Genomic DNA, 16,146 nt, shown 5'->3' on the forward strand with positions numbered 1-16,146 from the left:
CTGCATCCTTCAAGAAAAACATGATTTTCATGCAGGACAATGCTCCATCACACGCGTCCAAGTACTCCACAGCGTGGCTGGCAAGAAAGGGTATAAAAGAAGAAAAACTAATGACATGGCCACCTTGTTCACCTGATCTGAACCCCATTGAGAACCTGTGGTCCATCATCAAATGTGAGATTTACAAGGAGGGAAAACAGTACACCTCTCTGAACAGTGTCTGGGAGGCTGTGGTTGCTGCTGCACGCAATGTTGATGGTGAACAGATCAAAACACTGACAGAATCCATGGATGGCAGGCTTTTGAGTGTCCTTGCAAAGAAAGGTGGCTATATTGGTCGCTGATTTGTTTTTGTTTTGTTTTTGAATGTCAGAAATGTATATTTGTGAATGTGGAGATGTTATATTGGTGTCACTGGTAGAAATAAATCATTGAAATGGGTATATATTTGTTTTTTGTTAAGTTGCCTAATAATTCTGCACAGTAATAGTCACCTGCACACACAGATATCCCCCTAAAATAGCTCAAACTAAAAACAAACTAAAAACTACTTCCAAAAACATTCAGCTTTGATATTAATGAGTTTTTTGGGTTCATTGAGAACATGGTTGTTGTTCAATAATAAAATTATTCCTCAAAAATACAACTTGCCTAATAATTCTGCACTCCCTGTAAGTGTTGGAGTCAAATTGTTAAATGTTGTCATTGTGTTACTTAAATTTGTAAGTCAGCAGGGAAGGCTGTTTCTTTGAAGTTGGCTAGGAGACAGGTGAGGAGCATTCAGCTCCAAGAGCCTGGTTCCGACCAGCCTCCCTTGCTAGCAAGTAAAAACCGGTTCATTTCCGCCGCTTGTATCCGCGATCTCGTTTTTTCGGTCACTACCCACAGCTCGTGGCCATAGGTGAGGGTAGGGACGTAGATCGACCGGTAAATTGAGAGCTTCGCTTTACACTAAGCTCCCTCTTCACCATGATGGACCGGTGCAGCGTCCGCATCACTGCGGCTGCACCGCCAATCCGTCTGTCGATCTCCAGCTCCCTTCTCCAATCACTCGCGAACAAGACCCCGAGATACTTGAACTCCTCCACTCATCTGGGTCGGGGATGAGTTCCGACCCGGAAAAGAGTGAACACCCGGAAAAGAGTGAACACAGCACCCTTTTCCGGCTGAGAACCACGGCCTCAGATTTGGGGGTGCTGATCCTCATTCCCGCTGCTTCACACTCGGCTGCGAACCTTTGTACATTTTTATGAAAAGAAAAGAGAGTTTTCGGTGAGATCCAGGAGGAAGCTCAGAGGGGACAGGGCCTTTTCTAATTTGCCCTTGCACGTTAGAGAGGCCCCTTCACTCTCCACTTTTAAATCACGTCTTAAAACCCACTTTTATTCTTTGGCTTTTAACCTCAGTGAGACATAGTTTTCTCTTGTAATGAAATTAGTTATTTTATTAATTATTTTACTTTTTCTTTTATTTGGCTTGTATTTATTTCTTATGTCATTTTATTATATAGTTCCTATGTACAGCACTTTGTGTCAGCTGTGGTTGTTTTAAAGTGCTTTATAAATAAAGTTGATGATGATGATGATGACGTGTTTGTTTATTATCCTTATTGTTTTATCTGGGACAGTTTGCAGACATCTCAGAGAGAGGAGACACCAGCATCTGAACAGAGACTCAAACCAGCTGCTTGGCTGCTCCAGTTTTCTCCTCACTCATGTTGCCCACCAGTGATTTCTAGCTGCCCACCCACACAGCAGGCTAGAATATGCGCTGAGCCTCAGCACCCAATACTTGGACATGTTTTCTTTATTAAATAATGAACCAGACCCCAAAAGTAAACAGCTGTTATTGCTAGGCAACGGGAGCAACATTTGGTGATGCAGCACCTGACATTCCTGACCATGTGGGCGGAGCATGCATGAAATGGAATGTTCAGTAGAACTGTGCAACACAAGCACTTAGTTCCAGCATGTTTCATTGTATCCAGACACAGCTAGAGACACATCTACAGCAGCATCTCTGTGCAGGACAAACGACAGTTGACGAAGAAAACAACAAAAACTTCACTTCACTCCTCTACAAAACGTTGGTTCCTTTGTTTAAAAGGCCAAAATGAATCAGGGGAGAACGAGAAGAGGATCGGCGAGTGCTTCACCATGCATTACAGTACGGCTGATTCATTTTAAATTTCAAATGATACAGGCTGAAAATGTCAAATTAAAAGAAGAGGCAGAAAAATCAAGAGGAGAAGCTAAAAATTCACAGTTTGAAACTCATGTAGTATTGCAGGAATTACTGCATGTGGGCCTCAAACTTAAAGGAGAGAAGATGGGAAAACAACAGGCAGAAAAGGAGAATGAAAAGATGAAGAAAGAACTGTTGGAAGCTCAAAAAGCATTGGAGGAAGAGAAAAGCACAGCACAAGAAGCCAACAATAAATATCAAACTGCAAAGAAGGAGGCAGGAAATGTGATGCAGGAATTACAGGAGGTGCAGGAAGATTTTGAAGAGGAAAGAAGGAAAATGCAGTTGGCAACTCAAGAAGCTGCAAATGTAACGGCTGAAGCTGAAACACTAAGAAAGGAATTACTGCATGTGAAGCAACAACTTGAAGAGGAGAAAAGACGTAAACACGAGGCAGAAAATGAGATTGAAAATATGAAGAAAGAATTGTTGGAAGCTCAAAAAGTGTTGGAGGAAGAGAAAATTAAAATACAGGAAGCAAAGAAAGAAATGGAAGATACAAAGAGTCACACTGAAAACATGAAGAAGGAACTGATGAAAGTGCAAGAAGAACTTGCAGAAGAGAAAATTGAGGTGAAGGTATTCAAGAAAGAAATGACGGTGACCAAGAAAGACTGCAAAGACGCACTGAAAGAACTACGAAAGCACAAAAAGGAAGCTAAAGAGCTCCTCAAACACAAAGGGAAACTGGCCAAACAGCAGCTGAAAGAAACATTTAAAGATGCCGAGGAGCAGCTCAACAAAACCTTAAACGAACTGAAGGCAAAAGAAAAGCAAGGCGAGGACAGGAGGGGATTCTGGAGCAGCCTGCTGAGGAAGAACTGACCCAGCAGCATCTCAATAGTTTCTTCCTCCTCTCTCCACCTTTCTTTCTCCCCATCCTTCTTCTTGGGACGTTTGCTTGTTTTTTAAAAACTCTAATCTAAATACATGTACTGAAACACACAAATAAAATTGCCATAACTTGACCTCATGTTGCCTGCTTCTTTTCTTGTGTGTCTGTGGATGTAAAACAGTAACACACTTTCTGCTCTGTGTCTTTAATTGTAAATAAATGCAATATGTTTTCATTTTAAAATGCAGTGCAAAAAACTTCTGCTCTGAATCTTTTTTTTAGCAAAAAGCTTTTTTTTGCCTGCTGTGGAAGTTTTCCATTCAAATAAAGCTGCAGACGAGCGGTAGCTAACGTTCTTTAATCAAACACACAAAGAACAGACAAGCTTGATGAAGTCCCTGCATGACCGCGGGACAGACGGTCAGCAGAGTCTGAGCCCAGCATGGCTCTCAGTTAAAAACCTTCTCCAGGAACAAAAGGCAGCACACAGCTGTTTCACACCTTAAGCTTCACACTCCCTTGCTGCCTCCCAGAGTCCTCGAAGACACAAAAGACTCTTCCTGTGGAGCTGTCTGCTTCCCCCAACTTCCTTACTACACCCCCACCATTTGTCTTACTGTATGAGTGTGAGACATGTTAAAATCCAGTGGCACCAAGGTATCATACAATAAAATAATGTGATTAAAAGAAGCACTTAGAATTTGCTAAGGGAAAAAATCACATAAACAGGAAGTAAACAAACATGAGATCAGCTGGTCTACTGACGTTTTCTGCAAAATCCTGAACTCACTGTCACCTCAACAACATTATAATGAATGTGAAACATTACAGATCTGAGTTGTCTGAGTAACAGATGCATTTTCATTTGTCACTTTACTACAGGGAGTGCAGAATTATTAGGCAAATGAGTATTTTGTCCACATCATCCTCTTCATGCATGTTGTCTTACTCCAAGCTGTATAGGCGCGAAAGCCTACTACCAATTAAGCATATTAGGTGATGTGCATCTCTGTAATGAGAAGGGGTGTGGTCTAATGACATCAACACCCTATATCAGGTGTGCATAATTATTAGGCAACGTCCTTTCCTTTGGCAAAATGGGTCAAAAGAAGGACTTGACAGGCTCAGAAAAGTCAAAAATAGTGAGATATCTTGCAGAGGGATGCAGCAGTCTCAAAATTGCAAAGCTTCTGAAGCGTGATCATCGAACAATCAAGCGTTTCATTCAAAATAGTCAACAGGGTCGCAAGAAGCGTGTGGAAAAACCAAGGCGCAAAATAACTGCCCATGAACTGAGAAAAGTCAAGCGTGCAGCTGCCAAGATGCCACTTGCCACCAGTTTGGCCATATTTCAGAGCTGCAACATCACTGGAGTGCCCAAAAGCACAAGGTGTGCAATACTCAGAGACATGGCCAAGGTAAGAAAGGCTGAAAGACGACCACCATTGAACAAGACACACAAGCTGAAACGTCAAGACTGGGCCAAGAAATATCTCAAGACTGGTTTTTCTAAGGTTTTATGGACTGATGAAATGAGAGTCAGTCTTGATGGGCCAGATGGATGGGCCCGTGGCTGGATTGGTAAAGGCAGAGAGCTCCAGTCCCACTCAGACGCCAGCAAGGTGGAGGTGGAGTACTGGTTTGGGCTGGTATCATCAAAGATGAGCTTGTGGGGCCTTTTCGGGTTGAGGATGGAGTCAAGCTCAACTCCCAGTCCTACTGCCAGTTTCTGGAAGACACCTTCTTCAAGCAGTGGTACAGGAAGAAGTCTGCATCCTTCAAGAAAAACATGATTTTCATGCAGGACAATGCTCCATCACACGCGTCCAAGTACTCCACAGCGTGGCTGGCAAGAAAGGGTATAAAAGAAGAAAAACTAATGACATGGCCTCCTTGTTCACCTGATCTGAACCCCATTGAGAACCTGTGGTCCATCATCAAATGTGAGATTTACAAGGAGGGAAAACAGTACACCTCTCTGAACAGTGTCTGGGAGGCTGTGGTTGCTGCTGCACGCAATGTTGATGGTGAACAGATCAAAACACTGACAGAATCCATGGATGGCAGGCTTTTGAGTGTCCTTGCAAAGAAAGGTGGCTATATTGGTCGCTGATTTGTTTTTGTTTTTGAATGTCAGAAATGTATATTTGTGAATGTGGAGATGTTATATTGGTGTCACTGGTAGAAATAAATCATTGAAATGGGTATATATTTGTTTTTTGTTAAGTTGCCTAATAATTCTGCACAGTAATAGTCACCTGCACACACAGATATCCCCCTAAAATAGCTCAAACTAAAAACAAACTAAAAACTACTTCCAAAAACATTCAGCTTTGATATTAATGAGTTTTTTGGGTTCATTGAGAACATGGTTGTTGTTCAATAATAAAATTATTCCTCAAAAATACAACTTGCCTAATAATTCTGCACTCCCTGTAAGTGTTGGAGTCAAATTGTTAAATGTTGTCATTGTGTTACTTAAATTTGTAAGTCAGCAGGGAAGGCTGTTTCTTTGAAGTTGGCTAGGAGACAGGTGAGGAGCATTCAGCTCCAAGAGCCTGGTTCCGACCAGCCTCCCTTGCTAGCAAGTAAAAACCGGTTCATTTCCGCCGCTTGTATCCGCGATCTCGTTTTTTCGGTCACTACCCACAGCTCGTGGCCATAGGTGAGGGTAGGGACGTAGATCGACCGGTAAATTGAGAGCTTCGCTTTACACTAAGCTCCCTCTTCACCATGATGGACCGGTGCAGCGTCCGCATCACTGCGGCTGCACCGCCAATCCGTCTGTCGATCTCCAGCTCCCTTCTCCAATCACTCGCGAACAAGACCCCGAGATACTTGAACTCCTCCACTCATCTGGGTCGGGGATGAGTTCCGACCCAGAAAAGAGTGAACACCCGGAAAAGAGTGAACACAGCACCCTTTTCCGGCTGAGAACCACGGCCTCAGATTTGGGGGTGCTGATCCTCATTCCCGCTGCTTCACACTCGGCTGCGAACCTTTGTACATTTTTATGAAAAGAAAAGAGAGTTTTCGGTGAGATCCAGGAGGAAGCTCAGAGGGGACAGGGCCTTTTCTAATTTGCCCTTGCACGTTAGAGAGGCCCCTTCACTCTCCACTTTTAAATCACGTCTTAAAACCCACTTTTATTCTTTGGCTTTTAACCTCAGTGAGACATAGTTTTCTCTTGTAATGAAATTAGTTATTTTATTAATTATTTTACTTTTTCTTTTATTTGGCTTGTATTTATTTCTTATGTCATTTTATTATATAGTTCCTATGTACAGCACTTTGTGTCAGCTGTGGTTGTTTTAAAGTGCTTTATAAATAAAGGTAATGATGATGATGACTATGGATGGCTTTCATCAGTCCAGCCATGATCTGATCAGAATACCATTATGACTTATGACTTGTTCTTTTCCATGTATCTTAATGCTGCTTAGCCAGCAATGTTCTGTTTAAAAGTGATGTGTTGATGCATGCTCAATCATCAAGGTAAGGAAATCCCAAAAAGTTGATTCTGCTCATCTGCACGTTTTCAGTGGGAGAAATGTTTCGTCACTTATCCAAGTGACTTCTTCAGTCACTTCTGACTGCAGGTTTCCCTTGTTAGATATTCCCCTTTAGGGATTTCTAAAAGGAGAACAATGTCTGCATGACACACTGTAGAGATGGTGTCTGAGAGCTGGTTCTACCGAAGAGGGGCCCGAAACCTGAACCCTCTGCCTCCCATTCTACTTTTAAATACTCTAGGAACAACAAGTGAGCCTGCAGTCTGAGAGTTCTAGTTCTATTGGGATGATACTGTATTATGAGGCCTTTAAAATATGATGGTGCCTGATTATTCAAGACCTTGTATGTGATGAGGAGTACTTTAAATTTGATTTTGGATTTAACAACTGGATTTAATTTAAGAGAAGCCAGTACAGGAGTGGTGTGATAACACTCTCAGCTTTATTAAAAAGGCTCATAAATGCCTGTATTTTCTGAGGAAGCTGAAGGGAGCGGGGCTGAACTCCACCATCCCCAGTTCTGTCTACAGGTGTGTGGTGGAGAGCACAATGACTGCCTGGATTACTGTCTGGCCCTGCAGCTGCACCATAGAGAAGAGAAGCAGACACCGCAGTGAGCGGTTAAGACTGCACGCAGGGCTATTGGATGTACCATCCCACTGAGACATTTACACCAGCAGATGCAACGACAGAGCAACTAGCATCACGAGACACTGTACTCCGCCCATCCTACGCATGGACTTTTTTTCGCCCTCCCTTCAAGCTGGAGGCTGCGCAGCATCTGGGGCGAGATCCACCAGTCTGAAGATGAGTTTTTCCAGATGATATGAGTCTGATGAACTGTGCCAAACTGCCACACCTCCGAATATACAGTCTACATTCTGCATTTTGAATTGACTTATTGACTCAGCCATTATTACTTAATAGGTCATTTATTTATTTAATAGGTTTTTATATTTATTATTAGCAGCACCATAAATCTGCCTCAGCAATGGAAGTGTGGAACCTTAACATCCCAACCACCCTCAGGATGCTGTTGAAGTTCTGCCGGACATAAAAGTTGAAGATGTCACGAAACGGGGCCTCTGCCATACATTCCCAGTGCATGCTCCTTATCCGTTTGGGCACGCCAGGCCTCTCCAACTTAATCCCCCACCACCATATCCAATTCAGCACCTGGTGGTATCAGCTGACAGATCTGCTCCTATCTCCACCTGAGTGTCCAAGACATACAGCCACCAATCCTACATCCTACAACCCATATCTCAACCTGAAGGTGCAGGGAAACAATCCGTTCATCAACCATGGAAAAGTGCTGAGCACTTGTTTTTACCTTACATACTGTATTTATGTTTGCTTGTTTCAATCAATCTCTAAATAATAGGAATATAAATAAAATAAAAACAACAGAAAAGTGCTCAAGACTTTCATAGTACTGTATTTCTTCTTCATTTACATAATAATTCTCTTTTTGAATATTCCTGAATCAAGCATATTTGATCATTTCCAGGTTTACATGAAACCAGGACAGATTCTCAGTGTGGTCTCATTCTTCTGAACTCTACTGCATGCGACGTGAAACATATTTTTACTAAATCTATCACATGTGGACCATGGATGTTTCCTACCTCTCAACATAGATACTTTTGTTGGTTCCCAGAAGGAAGAGGCTGTTAAGGATTCTGTAGCAGGAAACCTGGACATCACCCACTGAGGCAAGAGAGACAAAATCTGTAGGCAAACTGACATCATCGTCCAGATGAAACGTGAAGTTTTCACTTACAAATGAGGTCTTCTCCAAACATGTTCTGTCCGATGTGTTCAAACAGTGAGGAGAGGACGGGGAGCAGGGCGAAGGTGGTGTAGTTGATGATCTGAGTCGCTCCTCGTGGTTGGTCCCTGCTGTGAGTGAACTGGCCGAGCTTCAGGTTCTCCTGAGTCTTCTCCAGATCCTTCGCTGCGCTGTCGAAGTATGACCGTAAAGCTGCCTTCACTGACTCCAGGCCCGTCTTCATCACTGTCCTGATAGAGTTACATTAATATCTTGACAAGAGATGTTCTTTTTTCAAACACGAAAAAAGCACTTTGAGAAAATATGGGCACATTCAACCAGTCTGATAACTACGGGGCAATTTTACCAGTATTTGCTAGTAAATATTATTCATTCAACGCTGTCAGGATTCTACTGAGTTTCCAACTAAATGGTGTTGACAATTATTTTTGTGAGAGGCCTCGTTAAACTTTGCTTCTAAAAGTACAAAACAATGAAACACATAATTATCTGAGGTAAGAATTCACTGTTATAGCCGCACATAATGATTATCCTTTATCAGTCTGAGTTTTCATGATGTTTCCAGACAGAAACACATCCATCAAACCTGTCTTATAGCTATACTGTGCTGTTTTCTTAGATTCTTTTTAATCTTGTTATTTCAGCCAGCTATAATTTGAAATTATGGGTTTTATCACTTGCATTGAGAACTAAACTTTGTAGTCTAGGCTTACTTATGCAAGAGTTTGTATTTTATGGCATTCATTGACTCGGATTTCTGTCCCACACCTGTTAACTAAACTTTGGTCTCCTGGCTGATACACTAGTTTGTTATTATGTCTCTGCCCTTCAAACCCAGACTTTACCACTGTTTAAAAGAGGACTGCTATCTCTTGACAGCTAATATTGCAGCTTATATGAACAACTACCACACTAGTTCATACTGCTTTGGGTTAAAGTCACTGATTCCTTTTCTCTGTGGTACTTATTTTTGAAAATCTGCGTTGATTCATGTTAATTTTTCTGTATTTGTTCTTTTGCTTTATTCATTTATGTTTTTCCATAGAAAGCTGAAAGCATTCCCGTCATTCATCATTATGAGGTCACAACTGGTCACGTTTTTACCTGGCATCCAGGCTTTGTCCCAGTATCTGCAGACAGTTGACAATGGAAGTGGCATTGTTCCCTGGTGAGCAGAGAGAATTAGCTGTGAAACTGCAAACTCACATCATGGAGCGCAAAGGCTTCACACAGTATCTGTCTTGGATGTGAAATTTTTAGCACAAAACCACACTTACACAACAACTGTTATGTTATGTTGAGGAAAATGATGTTCCTTGGAAAAACAATAAATAAACAATTATAAAATAAAGTTTATGTTAAGTGGAAATGTTACACTTGCTACTTTTACCCTGTCATCAGTGGCTGATAGCAAAAGCCATTAAATATCAGCATGATTGATATTCTAACAGCTTTTGCTTTACGTGCACCTAATAATTATCTTTCATTTTTGACAATATGTTTCTAAAGTGCCCATTTTTGAGTCTGAAGAAATGGAACATCTTTTTCCTGTGAGGACACAGTGATGAGGATTTATACACCCACAATACCATGCATGCACACACACTTAGGGATGCCACGACAACTCATACTTTGCTACCAAGTCACTGGTAGAAAAACTAGATAGTATTGGTATTTTTCATTGGAGGAAAGAAAAGTCTGTTCAGTCTGTCACTGTATGTGTGAGTGGTATCATATTTATCATATATTAAAGTATACAGGCTCAAACCTTCTGGTATCGTGACATCCCTGCAGACACCTGCACCAATTACAAGTTAGCTTATGAAGCTCCCGTCTGATAGGACAGGAGGAATGTACTGCAGTTTAAAAGTAAACTGCAGTAGAAGTGCCATGTATCAAAATACAGTCAGTCAGAAAAAGTTTCCATAGGACTCCATGCAGTCCTGTATAAAACTGAGTACACAAGTAATAATTCAACAGGAATTAACAGGGTAAGTAGCAGCCAGATGCACTTCAATTATTGCCAATTAGCAAATGTGACCCTTTTTTTGCAGTTTGCTCATCTGGATCACTGATGTGTTAACATCAGGCCATAATCTTCCCAGGACTGGGCATGCCAGAAAATGCACCTTAAAGTCAGACTGTAACAATGCTCAGAGGAAAGCTACAGCTCAGACTGAAGACTGATCGTCTCAGTTAGCATGTTAAATATTACCTTTCATGACAGCACAGTTAGAAATAGATTGAACAAGGAGTAAGCCTCCTCTCTTTAAAAAGACCGTGACAACATGTTTTAGGTTTAGGTAAAGTTCAATCTGAACAAAGAATACAAAGAGCAAAGATGTCACGAGACTTCTGGGATTGGTGATGGGCTTGTATTGCAGCCACAGGAGCTGGGCACCTCGCAGTCACTGAACTGACAATGAACCTCTCTGCATATCTAAGTATTCTGGACTCATATGTGAAGCCTTTGGTCTGACTGCTAAAGCTTGGCCCACAAATACAACAGAATTGCTGAAAAGAAAACAATCAAGGTGCCAAACATGAACCCAATTGAAACCCTGTGGCAAGATCTTGAGACAGCTATTCATGAAGAAATACCTGCAAATCTTAAAGAATTGACACAACATTGTAAAGGAGACTGGGCCAGAACTCTTTCACAACAACATGAGAGACTGAAAAACTCACATAGAAAACCAAAACTACAGCAATGCTGCTAAAGGTGTTTTTCCAGTTAACTGAATCATGGGGTGTACTTAGTTTTTCACAAGGCTGCATAGTGAAAATAAACTCTTGCAAATGTTTCCACTGTTCAAAAAGTCGAAATGTGTTGGTAACATGCCAGGATAAACCACAACGTGCCATCAAAAACAGGGAAACAGACAGCAAGCTAATGAACACAGTTGCAGTTTTCCATCTTTTAAGAAAATTGGCTTAAAAATCAAATATTTTATCTTTAGGGAGTTAACTCGAATGTTTACACTGTCCTTACCAAACAAGGATATCCTATGTCTGACAAGAACTCCCAGTTTGCAGAAAAGACTGAAAAGATTTAATGGAAGATGAGAAGAAGAGGCAGAATGGAAGAAGAGGAAGACAAAAGAGGAAGACAAAAGTGTGAGGCAATCAAATGAGAGGAACACAGAGGAAAGAGCCCATAGGACCAGACATTCAATATTTAGGCAATAAGACATTCTCATGTTTTATTCCTTTCAACAATATGCCTGACTTTTTACTGTTGTTGTAATGCTGGCCATGCTCACCTGGTCACCATTTCCTTCTCCTTGTTAGAGGCATGGCCACCACTGCTGATGGGATGGATGGCCGTGGACAAGAAGTACAGCCTGTGGTTTTTAAAGTACTGATCCACCAACGGCAGGACGACCTAGGAGTGAGACATGAAGCCTCAGAGCTTGTCAATCATATTGATTTTCAGTTTTAATAAAATACATAACTTTCTATACACGGAACACTTTGAGCATTATCAGGTGCCAAACTAAGTGGAGATATCCTCTGAATTTCAGGAGCAGGACCACTCCTCCTTCACGCCCCCTCTGGCCTCAGGCTATAAAAAACCCCTTCTCCTGCTGTTCTCATTTTCATGCCCGGCCCGACAGCCGTCGCCAGCCCCCCCACAAACCGCAGCACTATTCACACTTCCTCATCCCTCACCGCCCATCGTTATTCTTTTTTTGAGTTAATTATTAGCACACTTTTCAGTAAATTACCTGCCACAAATTTAGTAACTAATGATTTTTATGTTCATTGCTCATCCCCTAAAATTCTGCGCTACAGATACAACGTCACATCATCAAAAACTGTGTCCATGCCTTCACTGTGCTGTCACTGTGCCTCTTTAGCTAACCATTACAGAGGATTTTGAACAGGCACAAACCAGGAAAAGCCTGAAATTTACACATTTTGCTTTGAGTCAGTCAAATGCTTATTCTGCTCTGTGTCAATTTGGAAGAAGAGATCATAATTATTTGCAGTTTTAGTCAACCTGATAACTTAATTTTGAATTCTGTTGCTGATTACAAAAAACTAAATCTGATATATAAACTTAATAAAACAAAACAAGAAAAATAAGTGTCTAGTCAAAAAAGATTTCATCACCTTTCCAAAGAACTTGATCTGCTGCTCATGAGGAATCTTCTCTCCCTTTGGTCGTGTTCCCACATCTACAGCAGACAGAATACAGTGAGTATGGGCTGATGAATTTAAGGTGTGGAAAATATAAAAACTTTTTTTTTTATGCAAACAGTTCACTAAATAATAATATTTTTCTTTTCTTTTTTTTACATTTGCATTATCTTGCATAGTATTTGAAATTCCTCTGAGCCACAGAAAAAGGCTAAACTCTACTGTGCGAGCCGCCACAGCTGTGTAGCCACGAGCTTGAAATCCGAGGGACTAACAGGACTCGACTGGTATTTAAGTTTACTTTACTTACACATGAACACATTCATTAAGTGCTATCCTCACTATACTTTAACCCTTTTCTGTAGCACACACATGCAAACTGATGGGTGGATTTGGGGTTCAGTATTATGTTCAGGGACACTTAATAAGAACTGGAGGAGAGAAGTAGACAAGCCACTCTACCGCTGAGCCACACAGAGGTGTTTCTAGACTTTTTACCACTGGGTCGCATAAGGAGTCCAATGAACAGTCAGGTAACAGGACATAAGAGAAATCTGAGAATTCTATAATCATGTTATGAATTAAATTCAGAAATGAACACTAAACCAATTTCTTCAACTGGTTCAGCAGGTTTAGTTCCCAGTCCAGTGGTGCCTCATCCACACACCCTCACTACCTTCTGTGATTTTGCCTTTCTACCATTCTTCCCTCCAAGTGAACTCTGAAGATCTGATCCCCACACATCTGACAAACATCCCCAGCTTGACTGTGACTGTGACAACAGCTTGAGAAACTACACCACACAGTGTACTGATGCATGTGCAGTCATCCATGTAAAGTTGATTTTGTTCATCTGGAGGTTTTCAGAGGGAGAAACATTTCATCCAAGTGACGTCGTCAGGTTCAACTTACTGCAGGTTTCCCAACCTTTTAAACAGTAGATATGCATAATGACTGACACTAGCACCACTGACTAACAATGGGTTGTGAGGTCAGTTTCATGGTCATTAATATGCAAATGATCAATGGCCATGAGTACCATTCACAGAGAGTTGGAGAATGGCTGCAATCACAGTATTCTAAGATGGTGAAAGATGTACCCTTAGGCTTCCTCCTGGATTCAGAGACGGTCTTTCCTTTTTGTGAATGGCCTCCTTGACCTCCCTGGAGGAACACTGGTTTGGGCAGATAAACCAATGGTCTCATATAAGGTTACGTCTCTCTTTAGTTGTGTTCCAGCCACTGAAGCAGTGGAGGTAGTTTGTAAGAGATTGACCCCAACCTCAGCAACAGGGTCACTCTCAGCACCAACCAAGTATGTTTGCTTTTGGAACTGTGTATTAATTCCACCCATTTTATATGCAAGTGTCAGTACTACAGGCAGAAACATGGGTGTGCCATGGGTTCCCCTGTTTCACCCGTTGTGACCAACTTTTATATGGAAGATGTGGAAAAGAGGGATTTGCTATCCTACCCTGGAACACCACCAAGTCATTGGTTCAGGTCTGTGGATGACAAATCTGGATGAAAATCAAATCTCAGGACGTACCACAGTCCACTCAAGTTCACGAGGGAGGATATGAAAAGTGGCAGGTTAGCCTTCTTAGACTGTGAGATTTCCATCAGTAACGGGGGACATCTGAAAGCTGATGTGTACCGTAAACCTACGCATACGGATCAGTATCTAAGGTTTGACTCTCATCATCCACTGGAGCACAAACTGGGCGTCATCAGGAAACTACAACACAGAGCAAACATCAACCCCACTGACACAGCAGCCAGGGAAGCAGAACAACATCACATCAAGAAAATGTGGTTATCCCAGCTGGGAAAGAACTTGCTCCAGTTGATCCAGGAGAGAAGGACAACGGCTGCCTGAGACGAAAACCTTTAGTGAGTCCTCAGATGTCAGGAGTATCGGAACAGCTGAGATGCAGTTTTTCTAAACACAGACTTTCTGTGGCTTTTAAATCCCAAAAGACGCTGCACCAAAAATTGTTCCACCCCAGGGATCGGGTCCCCCGACACAAACAGAGTAATATAGTGTACGCTGTTAAGTGCAGGAGGATTGCCGGGGAAACAAAACAACCTCTGGATAAGAGGATGGCACAACACAGCAGAGCCACCTCGTCAGGCCAGGACTCTGCAGCCTATTTACACCTACAGGCCAGTGGACACTCTTTCAGTGATGAGGATGTAACATCCTGGACAGGGAGGAAAAATGTAGAGAAATTTTCAGCATACCACCGTCTTGTCATGTACTTTATTGTACTTTATTGAGCCCCGTGGGGAAATTGCTCTCTGCATTTAACCCATTCACTCAGTGAAGCAGTGGGCAGCCATTGGGCGCCCGGGGAGCAGTGTGTAGGGATGGTACCTTGCTCAGGGGTGCCTCAGGGTAGCTGTTAAGGGGAATCGAACCCCCGACCTTCCGATCATGGGGCAACCACTCTACCTACTGAGCTATCCCTGCCCTGCGGGTCCACTGTCTTATAGATTACTTACTACCTTACAAACAGGTTGCAACTCTGTCTGCATACAAAACCCAGCCCTGCATCTAACCAGGTGAAAACTCCAAATAAAAAAGTGTCATATTGCTATATCAGTGCTATAACAACACCATGCCTTCACGTTTCCTAGTGTGAAAAACAAAAGAGAAAAATCTGGGAATGTCTCAGAGTTAGACCCCAAGACTGTTTTAGCCTCCAGTGACAATTTAGTATCTAAAGAGAGAGCTACTTCCACAACCTTCCTCAAAGCATTGTACTTAGCAAAATATGGAAAAAACAAAAAACGTTCCTGCTAAAAGAAGACGACAAACTTGTTTCACCAAATGAGGCAAAAGTATCATGGTTGTTGTATCATGCACAACAACCAGGTTGGTGATGTAAACAAGTGGCTCTTACAGGCATGAGAAGATTCTTACCAAACTCCATCATGTGTTGGTGTGCCTGGTCCACGTAGGTGATGATCTGCTGGAGAAAGGTGTAGGCAAATCGTTTCTCTATGGCAGGAGTGTCCAGCTCCTGTGACTGCACACCTCTGGAATCAGCACAAAGGATGTTCTCCTTTTATTTGCATTTCTACAACTTGTGTTGTACACTGCTTTTGCTAAGTTAAATCAAATCCACACTCCAGCGCTGTGCTACACACACTAATGTTGTATTTTCTGAGTTAGACGTTTTAGAAAAATTGAACTTTTATGAAATTGATCTTCTAATCTCAAAACAAACGCCAAAGACAAACTGTTTCAAATATAGTTGGACCAACCTGGACACAATGTAACCATTGATTTGGAGGAACTTAAGGATATCTTGTGCTTTTTCTCTGTCTTTGGATTTTTCTTTGGCAGTCAGTGTGTCGTAAGGAACCAGCAGTGGGTGGTTTCCTCCACCTGGAACAGAGCAGCAGGGCAGAGAAGAAAGATAACAGACTGTGGCAGCACTTAACTATGTGACATCTTAACATCTACCAGGTTACTGGTGGTCCATCACAACTTTGAGATCGAATTTTCATCTATTCAAAACACCAAAATGCAATTCAAAAAGTGATAATAAAATCCGGTAAAGTAAGTACCAATCCAAAGGAAATTAATACTTGTTTTACCAAATTCTATAAAG

The 16,146-nt window shown here is 41.8% G+C and overlaps 1 protein-coding gene across 1 annotated transcript in view; it reads right to left on the reverse strand.

The window, feature by feature from the left end:
• Nucleotides 1-16,146, reverse strand: part of ryr2a (ryanodine receptor 2a (cardiac)) — a 311,203-nt gene that overhangs the window by 99,503 nt on the left and 195,554 nt on the right. The window contains exons 62-69 of the mRNA XM_026177557.2: nucleotides 15,797-15,920; nucleotides 15,453-15,568; nucleotides 12,500-12,564; nucleotides 11,647-11,768; nucleotides 11,376-11,425; nucleotides 9,488-9,548; nucleotides 8,375-8,613; nucleotides 8,220-8,301 (exon numbers count right to left, since the gene is read on the reverse strand). Coding sequence (XP_026033342.2) covers nucleotides 8,220-8,301; nucleotides 8,375-8,613; nucleotides 9,488-9,548; nucleotides 11,376-11,425; nucleotides 11,647-11,768; nucleotides 12,500-12,564; nucleotides 15,453-15,568; nucleotides 15,797-15,920 — 859 coding nt within the window. The remainder of the gene's footprint in view (nucleotides 1-8,219; nucleotides 8,302-8,374; nucleotides 8,614-9,487; nucleotides 9,549-11,375; nucleotides 11,426-11,646; nucleotides 11,769-12,499; nucleotides 12,565-15,452; nucleotides 15,569-15,796; nucleotides 15,921-16,146) is intronic.

Source organism: Astatotilapia calliptera, chromosome 8 (genome assembly GCF_964374335.1).
Source record: "Astatotilapia calliptera chromosome 8, fAstCal68.1, whole genome shotgun sequence".
Lineage (NCBI taxonomy): Eukaryota > Metazoa > Chordata > Actinopteri > Cichliformes > Cichlidae > Astatotilapia > Astatotilapia calliptera.